This window comes from Culicoides brevitarsis, chromosome 2 (assembly GCF_036172545.1).
Source record: "Culicoides brevitarsis isolate CSIRO-B50_1 chromosome 2, AGI_CSIRO_Cbre_v1, whole genome shotgun sequence".
NCBI classification, from domain to species: Eukaryota; Metazoa; Arthropoda; class Insecta; order Diptera; family Ceratopogonidae; genus Culicoides; species Culicoides brevitarsis.
Window position 1 is genome coordinate 31,187,156 of NC_087086.1, and position 12,805 is coordinate 31,199,960.

At 30.2% G+C, this 12,805-nt stretch overlaps 1 protein-coding gene and 1 non-coding gene across 2 annotated transcripts; both read left to right on the forward strand.

The window, feature by feature from the left end:
* Window positions 1-715: 715 nt before the first annotated feature.
* LOC134832936 (U5 spliceosomal RNA) lies at window positions 716-839 on the forward strand. Its single transcript, XR_010162094.1, has one exon. It is a non-coding gene; the product is annotated as a U5 spliceosomal RNA (small nuclear RNA).
* A 9,256-nt stretch (window positions 840-10,095) lies between these two features.
* Window positions 10,096-12,579, forward strand: LOC134828945 (forkhead box protein F1). The gene is made up of 4 exons (XM_063841934.1): window positions 10,096-10,781; window positions 11,615-11,705; window positions 11,780-12,227; window positions 12,452-12,579. The coding sequence occupies exons 1-4, from the start codon at window positions 10,096-10,098 to the stop codon at window positions 12,577-12,579; spliced, it is 1,353 nt and encodes a 450-aa protein (XP_063698004.1).
* The last annotated feature ends 226 nt before the right edge of the window (window positions 12,580-12,805 follow it).

Consider the following 12,805-nt stretch of genomic DNA (forward strand, 5'->3'; position numbering starts at 1 on the left):
CACATTCTCGTGTGTGTGGAGTTGCGGTACGGGCGAGCAGAGGTGCGAATCGTCAACGCATACATACACAGGCAGCGGCAACGGTCACAAACAAACACATTTGAACTGTAGGATTTTTGGGAGATTTTTTACGAGTACAAGGAGATTTGAAGGTTTGACGTTAAATGGAGAAGAATCAGCGAGGGATTTTCTACCTGAAATATCAAGTGCCGAAAAGGAATTGTAGCGAAAAACCCAAAAACATTGGATTACAAATACATACAAAAGCGCCAACTGTCATTTTATCAGAAGCGGTATGGATCGTTAACTTCAAGATGAGCGAGTTGAGCCAGGTAAGTCGGTTTGAGCTTTCGTTAAGGTTTTTAATTCAAAATTTCATTAGATGTTCGTTAAAATATTTAAATTTTAATTTAAGATTTTTTCTTAAAAATTAAAATTTACTTATTAATTCTTCGCTTTAGAATTCAGTTTTTAGATCATTTTTGAAGAATTAGAATTTTTTATACTAAAACATTTATTTTTTTATTTTCTTTTTATGTTTCAGTTAAAATTATCAATTTCATTCGTCTCATAGCGGTCTACTGAACAGTATAGTACAGTACAGACATACGTGACGAATGAAAACGTATCGAGCATTTGTACGTAGAAACATTAATATCTCGCTAACGAACGATGGAGAAGATTTCAATAAGTACGAGGGGAATGCAACAGTTCGGTACTCTGCCATCTCTTCAATTTTCGAATAAATCTTTCGCCTTTTACTAAAGATTTCCGTGGAGAGATGGACTTTGAATGAGTCTATAAGACAATTTTTTGCAGAGCCCGACTTCGGTTGGGACAATAAACTGAAACCCACAAAATAAAATTAAGCTAACCAAGCTGAATGCCTTATTCTTGGTATTCGTTGATATCCATATGGAAGCATTGCGGTTGTACTTGTTGTTTATGTTTATGCCATGAAAGTAAGTCAAAGGATCCAACAAAGTAACAAGTCTATGTTCTGTAGCTACTAATTGAGCTTTTGGGAATATTTATTATTTTAAAGCAAAAATTGTGTTTTGACAACAAAATTAAGCTGATTTATGTTTCAACCAACAATGAAGCGGACATGCGAATGGAGGTCAATCGGAGCAACATATCCATGTACTTTGTGTGTTACACAACGTCGGATGATTAAAATCAATGATGAGACTCCGCGTTGTACATCAATTAGGTCAATGCGAATCCTTCGAAGCGACTTATCCATGTAGTTTGTGCTATATAACGTCGGATGAATTGAAAACAAAAATTGACATTGATGAGATTCCGCGTCGCACATCAAATGATTTTTACGCGTATTTAGATGAAGCGAATGCCGACTCTCGAGATTTCTTCAAAGAATCTAGAGGTTTTGTTCGTAAATCCGAATTGAGTTATATTCGCACATGCTTTTTTCCCGATAACATAGGCTGTGATGTTTTTCACGACGTGGATGAAGGATTTGCCGTTTCATATATAAGCGTCATATATAAGCGCGCAATTATCAATCGAAGAGATCCTAAGCAGAATAAATTCGTTTGATTACTCATTGCTTGATCAATCCTACAAAATAAAGTCAATAAAACACATGTCTGGGTTGCAAGTACGAAATTTGGTTCATCGATTCAATTTTATTTTTGGAGATTTAAAAAACGACACGAATAAAAATCTCTTTGATGGAATGTCCGAACTTGTCGCTATTTATCAAATCATATATTCAATTTTTATGTAAACAGCATCTCAAAACAAAATTAGAACACCCATCGACCTACTTACTAATATTTTTTATCATATCTTTCACGTCTTGCCTCCTTTTTTCTTTATCTAAACAAGTTGTTAATTTGTCTTGACATGTGTGATAATTGTCTGTCACATTACGTTGCCAGCAGTAATTTTTTTCTTAAAGAGGCGTTAAACGGATAAATTATTAATGTAAACAATTTGCCTCCTATTAATATATTCTTTAAAAAAAACAGACACGGTAGCAAAAAACATTCTGTAGGTTTTCTGTCAACGACTTTGAGGTCACTAAAAGGAAAGAAATTTCCATAAATCAAGAAAGTTTTTCCAAGCGAGTTCAAGGGCTTCAAGACTTTCGTTGAAGTCATTCTAAGACAACTTCCAGATTTTGTCAGGTAAGTTTATATCAAACGAACCCGACTTGAAGATCTTACTGACAGATTTTTCAACAGAAACCAGATCCGATTGCATCGACCAAAACTCAATGGTCTGCATTATTGATTGTGTTGAAAGAATCTTTATGTTTGATAATATTTCATTCCAAAATAGTCTCAAATCGTTCATGATGAAAGAAATTCATTCAAAATCCGATAATTTATTGTCAAATTTATGAGACATTGAACCCTTTTGGTGACCTAAAAAACAAACAATTAAACGTTTTTACTAAAAATTTCAATAAAAAACATCTTTTTTAAGGGATGACAGTCAAGTGCCTCTAATTTTTTTTTCCGTGAATTGAAAATAATAAAAATTGTAATCTGGTGCAACACACGTGTCGGGTTTGGAGGCAAGATTAGTTTTATGGAGCAACAACATGTTATTGTATGAAATGCATCTCCGAAACCTTTTGTGTACTTGATCTTTTTGATGGATGGCGTTAAATGTGATATTAGAACAACACGTTTCGATGATAAACAAAAATATACAGATTAATGATCTTACTTTTTTATGAAGATTTTTTTCTTTAAAACAAGTGAATTTTGTTCAAATTAATCCTAACATGAAAACATGTTTAAGACAAGAGCGCTTTTTTTTTGAACTCACGAAACCATCACAAACCATTAAGGAGCAACTTTTCAATCGAAATGTCCTAAAACCTCTAAACAACAACTACAGTCGATGTAAAAATGTGTTTGATGAATTCAACTTTTTGTCTACAACTGGTCTGATAAACTCTGTAATAGACGAAAGAAAATAAAAAATCAAAGATGTTCTTGTGGAATAGAAAAAAAACTACTTGAAGTGAAAGTAAAAAGATTTTCTCTGATCTTTTACCGTCTCATCATCACACATTTGTTCAAATCTTCAATCAAATTTCTTTAAAAACAGATTATTTTGTTGGTTAAAAAACCAAATTTTTATAAGATTGGCCACCCAAGATGTTTTTTTATCGCTCTTGAAAAGGGTTTATCTTGTTAATTTGAGTAATTTTTGATAATTAGTTATCAATCTTCGTGAGATATTTTTTAATTTTTAAATGAAGGGTCAATGTGATAAATTGCACATAATTTAAATTTTTCATACAAAAAACCGTGCATATATGCTATTTATCACATTGACCCTTCAAATAAAAGAAGAAAGTTTATAACCAAATTGGAGAATTTTGATTAAAAATTAACTTCTAATGATTTAAAATTATAAAAAAGCCTATTTCTCGCCTTAAAAAAATTTCGGTAACAGTCGTCAGAGATTTTGTTGTCTGACTCATCACATTATTTCTCAACCCATTCCTGTCAAATATGAATTTCAATATGACATGAAAACCGAAGCCGATACAATTCGTATTCGATACTGTCCACAAGTTATTATTTCAACAATATGCAAACATTCCGACACAACGACTTGCTGAAATAAGGGTATCGAGGACCACCCATTGTGCCTTATGGTGCTAAATGCTCGCACAAAATGTAACATTAGACAATATGTTTTAAAGCATTGGCTTGTTATTGAAGAGAAAAAATCTTTGTTTTTGTATTTATTTGTTCCAAAACATACAAAAGTCGCTTCAATTGCGATGTTTGTTGTTTTTTCTCTCCGTTTTGTAATGAGATTTCGATACATCTGGAAGACAATTCTCAAGTCTCTCTATGGAAATTTTGTATTGAAATTTCTTGTGAGATTCAGAAATCATTGGAAGACGCCTATTTTCGATTTTTTCGTTTAAACAGAGACTCGAGACCACCAAAAACTCCCTGTCTAAACTCAAAAACTGCAGTAAATCACCTTTGCCAGCTTTCTTCGATCGTCGGTCAGCTATTAGTAACTCAACACCGCACCAATTTCATTCATAAAATAAACAAAATATCGTCTCGGTCACAGTTTAAAAAGATAAAATTTGCCCTCCATTGGATTAAAATATATAAAAAATCCAGATAACAATTTTTTTGCTGGAATCTGCTTAAAATTCAACAGAGAACCTTTGTTTATGTTTTGTCTTGTTTGTCAATATATCGTCTGTCACTACCGTGTGGTGCTTATGGTAGCGAAATTCTTTCCTTTCTCTCGCTTTGGCCAGACCTTAATGATGATGTAATGATGTTGTGAGGCCCAAAAGTAATAAATTTTTGTGCGGTAGACAAGTTGTGACAGTTTTAATGGTTTGAACATGGATCTGGATCCGTTTGGCAAGTTGTGAGGTAGTTCATTCATGAAAATTGTAAAAAAAAATGTTAGAGAAAGTCTTGAATTTAAAGAAATTTGAGCTATTTACCTACAGGGATTAGAATAAGGCGCCTTCCTGTAAATCTGTTTTTAAATAATTTTTGTATTTTGGACAATTTTTAGTCAAAAATGAAGAAAAAAGTAAAAATTAAAAAAAAAACTTTGAAGTTCAATGGCTTTTTGATCAAAAAGCAACTCTTCCAAAATAAGAATTCTCAGAAAAATTTAAAAATTCTCACTTGTTCGCTCGAAATAAAGTTCTATTGCCGTAAAATCTACCATAAAACACCCAAAGTTGCTCCACATCTGACACGCATATGACATGATGAATGCCCGTCACAGCAAAACACCCTTATTTACATCGTATAACATTTCATAAAATCATGTAAAACTCTTGACACGAAACACTAGTTACGACCGTCGGCGTTCATTGGTTCGAAAATCCTTTTTTTTATTTGAACTTTTTTTTATATGTTTTGCTCCCAAAAAACATTTTTTAACATTTTATTGTTTTTTTGTGATTTTTTGAAGTCCAACATGTGCCACAAAAAGGTTTCTATAGGTTTGAGTAATCAAGACCGTCATAAAAAACGCTTCTCCAAAAAATCAACAAAAATTCAAATAAATTTAATTACAGATCTATTTTTATTGCCTGTGTTGATTTTCGAAGTAATTACTCGAAAATTAACCATAAAAAATCGATTTTTTACTAATTTTTTTTACGTCTTGACTATGAAAAATCACAGGAAATTCTGTAGCCAGACTGATAGAATTCACATGCTTTTCGTACAATTATCACCTCGGAAGACACAGGTCTGGCTTTCATTTATTTCACTGAAGAAATTCGACGTAAAGAGTCATAATTTAGTGTGGATTTAATGTAAATATTTAGATTATGTGTGTATTTTTTTGTGGAAATGCAACATAAAAAATAATATTTTTAATTTTGGAGATATTTTAACTCTTCGTTTTTTTTATGTTCTTCCATTTTTTAATTTAAACAAAAATTTAAACCAACTTCATGAAGTTTTATTAGAACTCGAAAAAAATTCTCATCAGCCATTTATAAGTCTTCTTGAAAGAACGAATCATCGTATCTGCAAAATATCTTTTCACACATCCAAAAATAACTTTAATTGCAAATTAATTATTATGTTAATTCATGTACGATAAATTCTTTCGATACGCGAGAACGTATTAATTTGTGAAAATTTTAATGATAATGCGGATGTTGAGTCATTTTAAACTTCCAGCCTGAGAAGTTAGGCGGAATTGAAAACATCGAGCTCAAAGAGATGAGACCAAAACCTCATGTAAACATGCCATGAACATGACGAACAGTTCAAGTACATCAAGCATAGAAATATTCTCTTTCAAATTTTATGAAAAATTTTATTATTCTTCACGTTTTAATGTCTAAAAATATCTTCTATTGTTTAAATTATCTGTCATAATTTTCCTCACAGATTTTTTTCTTCGTCTTGAATTTTATTTCTTCATTGAAATGAATAAAATCTAATAACGTGGAAGAGTGAAAATTTGAAATATAAATACACTGTGAGACATTTTTTGAGCAATTTTTTTTCAAAAAAATTGTAAAAGAAATAAAAACAAAAACAAAAATTCAAACAATTTCTTAAAAATTTTGTAGAAAATTTAAAAGCTTTTCCAAAAAAATCTTGTTTCAGGAATAAATCAATGTACTAAAGAAAGATTGACTCTTAGTTGATATTACACTTATCATCTTAAATGTGATCATTGACGAAAGAAGTTTTTGAAAATAGAGATATATTATAAAGTACTTAATACGTCTGTATAAACCTGAGTAATTTGCTGGTTTTCCTTCTTGCCTTTTTGTTGAGAGCAGCATGGAGCTACAAATTGATTGGACCAATTCCGATGAGATGGTAGGTTGGTGCATTTACGAAGATGGCACCACTCTTTGCAACAGTTGCATTGGACTGAAATGGTGTTGTTATTCAGCCGTTCACCGCAAACTGAGCAATGCCAGATGATGTTGTTGGGGCCAGGATTTGGTTCAATACCAGCTATTAGTAGAAGTAGCAGGAGCAAGGAAGCTGGTGAAGCTTGCCCCTTAGGTAGAAAAACGGATTTGTTGGCGATAGCCGAGGGGTGAATGGCCTTTATAGATCCAGCCATCCTGAGAAGCCGTTGCCTTTTTGTAATGGTTCTCTGCTGTAACTGAAGACTTTTACATACATACAAATCGCAATTTTTAGTCTGTATCTGTGATTTTACTCTTTGCTTTTTTCCTTCCCAAAAGCTGTTCAGTATTTTTGCTGCTGATGAATAAAATGTTCAATATTTCTTTTATTAAAATTATTAGTTTCTGTGCCAATAATGCAGGTCGAACAATTTTGTCATTAAGCCAGTCATTTACCAAGTTGCCTTTTGTTGAAGCTTTTTTGTCAAATAATTAACATAAAACATAACATTGAACATTAACATGTAAAAGAAAAAAATCCTAGATTATAAAACATAGTTAGAAAGTTTGTTAGAAATCGTTCCGGTGATAGGATAATCAACTATCTTATGAGAAGTAAATAATTTAAAATGAAATTTATTCGGATTTAATGCAAAATTGGGACATTAGCGTATATTGAATCTTTAATTTAGTTAAATAAAGAAAAAATGAAAGTTTTGCGATAAAAGCAAAAATTTAGATCTCAGCATAAAAAATTATGTTTCAATAACAAACTTTCGTTAAAAAAATTACTTACAGTGCAATCCATTGCAAAACACATTCAAATCGTCGCACAAGTAAAAAGACCTGACACGACTCGATCATCATGTAAACAATCTAACATCGTTTTTTGAAGTTTTTTTTCTATTCACCAACTAAAATCACAAAATGGTCCAACACTTGTGATTCGCTGCAAAAAAACAAAATTTATTAATAAATCAAAGAAATACAAAAAAAAATCAATTTTATGATTTACTTTTATGTCTTTTTACGACAGACTGAAACCTCGGAATCGGATATCCTTGACACATTTTGACATGTTTTGTTAAAAAGTTATTTCCATCATTGATACTCTGAAAATAAAAGTGCTAAAAATGAATTTAAAATTTACTCATTCATCACTTTGCCTTCGTTGCAAAGTGCAATAAACTGCAAAACCCCAAAAAGTGTAAACAATTTTTCATCTAAGCTGGAACGGAAAGTTCATTGAAGAGATCCATCATTCATAAATTTCACTTTCAATTTTAAAATTAAACAAATTCCGGCGTGCAATTTTAAGTACTTTCCATAATACTAATAAATAAATGAGCAAGAAGAAACCACGAAACCTCGTCCGATAGTTTTCTCGCTCGCGGAATTAATGAATGAACGTCTAGTAGTTTGGAGGACCCATTGAGGTTGATTTGTTTACGGAGTCTCCCTAATATTTATACAATAGAGGATAAATATTTAAATTCTACAATTTTATTATTATTTTTTTTTTCACTCGTTTCATCAACGAGCTAAAGACTCCGTAGACAGATGCTTTATTTATGATGAATTCGGAGTGATTAAACAATTTTTTGTTTAAACTTCTAGTGGTCGGTCGATTGATTAAACAATGCCTCTGTACGGAGTTTTTGTCGTCATCACAAGGGGTTTCCCAAATATTTTGATGGAGATTAAGTTGTTTATTATTATCGGTTCATTTTTTTTCTTAATTTTTGTTTAAAGAATTGCATTTATAACAGCAACAAATATTGTTTAAAAGATTTTTCAGTTAAATATTTACAACAAGTTACACGTAGCGAAAGTGTTTATGATTAAGATGTTAGTTTTGATGCTGCTCGTAAGTGGGGAAAGGTCATGATTTTGAATTGTTTTGATAAATATTTAATTGAACTTGTGGAATTTTATCGTTTCAGTGGTTGTTTAGACTTTAGTTTATTGACGTCTAACCAAAAAAATCTGAAAAAATCAATTTTTATTAATTTTTTTTAAATTTTCTTAATTTAAAAACGAAATCAAGACAAATATCCCGCCATTTTGAACCGCATCTTCAAAATTAAAAAACTTCCCACAGTAAAAAAGACGAAAAACAACAAACAAGCAATAAAAATAATTCGCTACAAAGTACAAATGCCACAGAGAAGATCACACAAGTACAAAAAAAAACTCAAAGATGGAACATGACAAAGTAATTTATAAGTCATGACGTCAACCAGACGACATTTCTGCTATTAAAAAATCGTTATAAAAAGTCACATCAGATCGAAATTCTCATCTTTTGGTCTTATGTGCAAAGTTATTTTTAATATTTTTTCATCTCGAGACGTTTAACGCGAGAAAATTAACCAACCATCGTCACAAGCAGTGAAAAATTTGAACGAACGTATGCGGGAAGTTGACTCCTCCCATGAAATTTCTGTACGAAGTGCTGTGTAGACGTTAATTTGTCGTGAAATTGAAAGTCCATTGAAACTCTTAAAATGAAAGATGAGTCAGGTGTATGGAACAGGTGAATGGTAAGAAGTGAAGAGACTCCATTTTTGTTAGAATTATGGAGGAAATTTATGATTTTAATTTTTTTTTTTAGAAATAAAAATTTTAAAGTACTAAATATGTCAGAAAAGTTAAAAATTTGTTTCAGAAAAGAAGAATTTGGCTTATTAAATACTAAAATTTATAAAAAAAAATTTAATTTGGTAATATTTTGGTTTGGTTTTAATTTTGGTTTAATTCTAACAAATTAAGTTAATTTTTAAAAATTCATTATAAATTAAATTTTTAATTTTTTTTTTTTATTTTTTTTTTTTAATTTTTAATTAATTTATTTATTATTTTTTTTTTACTTTTAAAATAATTTTTAATTTTTTTTAAATAATTTTTAATTTTTTTTAAAAAATTTATTAATTTTTTATTATTTTTTTTTAATTTTTTAAATTTTTTTAATTTTAATTTATTAATTTTTTTATTTTTTTTTTTAACTCTTAATTTTTTATTAAATTTTTTTTAAATTTTTCAATAATTTTTTTTATCACATAATTTATTAATTTTTTACTATTTTTTTAAATAATTTTTTATTAATAATAGAATTTTTAGAATTAAATAATAAAAAAAACATAACTTAACAAAATCGATTAAAATTATTTGAATTTTCCTCGAAAAACCTCAATTTCTTGACTACAAACTCCAATTCATCCAAAAATTCCATCAGAAACGAATGCTGGAACACACATTTCCACACTTTACATATTTTCTTCGACACACATGCCACATATGGATCGTACAAAAATCTAAACCAACCCAGATCTCGTACCGACACATCGAATTCTTAGTATACGCGATGAGATGCGAACACAAAAATTTTCAGTTTTGTTCAAGTCTCTCCTCGGTTCAGACGTTTTTCGTGCTAATTACGACTAATTTTCAATTAAATTTTTATTTTTATTTCAACTTTACCACATATTGAGTCAGTTACCACAAGAAAAAAAAAACTTTATTTATTTTATTTTTGAAAAAAAAAAATTAAATATTTATACAAGAAGAGAATCTCGGAACGAAACAATTGTAACCAATCTCGAGACTTTTGTATATTATGACAATTTAATATTTATTTATTTATTTGTTAAAAAAAATATTTTAAAAATAAATAAAAAAAAGTATCGTTCGCGTAACGAAGCAAAAAAAAATTAAAGTGAAGTTAACAAAAAATGATAAAAATCGAAGATCATCCAATGGATTCGTCAACAAGTTACTTATATCGCTCGGATATGTCAATTCACTCGGGCGGCACCGCATATCCAATCACCGACGATCAATCTGAGGACAAACACGGGTCATCTGGAATTATCGGATCTTATGCCACACTCGGAATTTACAACCAAGATCGTCCTTCGTGGACTTCTGCGGACCAATCTGACTCCCGAATTTATCATTCTTCGTCTTTTGATCGTCCTTACATCACTTACGATCGTGCCGCAGTGCCTTCCGAGGAAATTCGTGCTCCCGTTTATTTATCCAGTCAAGTAATCGACCACAGCAAAGTCAGTCAAAGTTTTTATTCGTCGCCGCAAATGTTGAGTAACTCGGATTATTCGCCTTACAAACCACGCCAACAATCGCCTGTTGAGCCAAAAACGTCGCCAAATCCGAGAAATGGCGTGATGTGTTATAATAACGCACAACCGACGACAACTCCATCGCCGAAAATGACTTCGCCAACGTCAACTACGAGCAATAAGGAAAGTAATGCAACGAGTGGCGGTGAAAAGAAGACCGGCGGAAGGAGACAGGAGAAACCGCCACATAGTTACATCAATATGATTGTTCAGGCGATCAAAAGTACCCCGGATCGGAGAATGACGTTGAGTGAGATTTACAAATATTTGCAGTCAAAGTGAGTATTTTTCTGTGAAAAAATTAAATTAGGTTGTTTTAAATTTATTTCAAACTTTTTGTACTTTGTTCTATTTAAAAAATCAAAAATTCAATTAAAAATTATTTAAAAAAAAAAATTAAAATTTTATCAAAAATTTAAGTCATTTGGGCATTTTTCATATTATTTAAAAAGATTCTTTAAAATATTTTAAATTTATTTTTTTATTTTAAAGAATTTTTATTTTTATTATTATGTTTTGTTAATTAATTAAATTAAATTTTCTAATTAATTAAATTTATGAAAAAAAAATAATTTTATCAAAAATAAACTTCTTTTGGGTTTTTTCATAATTTTTTAAGAATTCCTTTAAAATATTTTAAATTTTTGATTTATTTTATTTAATTTAGAGAATTTATTGAATTTTTATTGTTTTTTTTTAATTTTTTTTTTTAATTAATTAATAAATTTGTGAAATAAAATTATAAATAAAATAAATTAAAAATTATAAATAAAATTTATAAAAAAATAAAAAATTCTATTAAAATTAATTTAACTAATTATTTAATTTTATTTAATATTAATTTAAAGAATTTATTTTTTTCTTTAAATTTATTTAATTAAATTTTTTAAATTAATTTTTCATAAAATTTTTACGTGATTTTTTTTCACAAAATGATTTTTTTTAAATTTGGTTCTTTAACAAGGGACTTCATTGAATCAAATTTTTTAATAATTTTGAAATTTTTTTTGCCTAAATTTTTTTTTCTAACACAAAAAGTTTGAAATAAATTACGAGTGATCTAAAATTTAAATAAAAATAATTTTTTAATTAAAAAATTTAATTATTTCAGGTACGACTTCTTCAACGGCGACTACAGCGGATGGAAAAACTCAATTCGCCACAATCTAAGCTTGAATGAATGTTTCAAAAAATTACCCAAGGTAAGCAAACATTTTTTCGCTTGTTCGAAAAATCCTCCAAAAAAGCAAAAATTTTCATTCAGAATCTTCTGCAGGAGTGTGGCAAGCCAGGCAAGGGCCATTACTGGACAATTGACGAATCCGCCGAATTCATGTTCGAGGAAGAGGGAAGTTCACGTCGTCGTCCTCGTGGATTCCGCAAGAAGCAAATGATCAAGCCGTACCCAAATCCCGCGTATTACAGCAACATGTCCGAATGCATCGGGAGCTCAAGTGAAATTCAATCGCCTTATACCGCAACGCAAAGTTACACGACCTACGAATGCAATTCGACGGTGCCAACAAGTGCCGTGCCTCCAACTTATGTCACGCAAGAAGGCAGTTTCTATCCGACAATTGTGACAGCAGATAATTTAACCGCTTATCGACCTTACGCATCGCCTCCAAGTGCTCCGGGAACCGTTCTTGAATACGCGAGTTACCCATCTGCGACAACCGCGCACTACGGCACAAGTCCCTACAACACAAATAACAGTGAAAGTGGTAAGAAAATTTTTTGACACCTCGTAAATTACTAATCACTTAAAAAACTGAGAAACAATTCATAAAACGGAACAATGGAAGCTTTGTACGATGATTTTTTGTCTCGAATTTCAATCGTCACTCGATTTAAATTTTGTTCGACTTGCATTTTGTTAAAAATTTTTGATGACAAGTTTTAATTTCACTTTTCTTATAAGATTTTTTTTTGTTTTTTGTCATTCTAGGTCTGAAAGTGACGACATTGACACAAATGGATTACAAAAGTGGATGTGGATCGTCGCCGTTGCCGCCACACACGCTGCATTCGTCGTCGGCAGTGCCATATTATGAAAATATAAAATATGAGAATTAAGCAAAAATATTGTTATGAAATTGATTGCCTTTTAAGATAAGAAAAAAAAATATTTGTTGACTAAGCTCATGCAATTTTGTATTGAATTTCGGAAATATTTTTATAAAAAGTTAGAAAAATGATGTAAAAAGTTTTAGGATAATTTATGCAATAAAATTTAGAAATATTTTAATTATTTTTTTTTTATTTTTAATGACGAATTTCGAATGTTTGTATCAATTCTGCT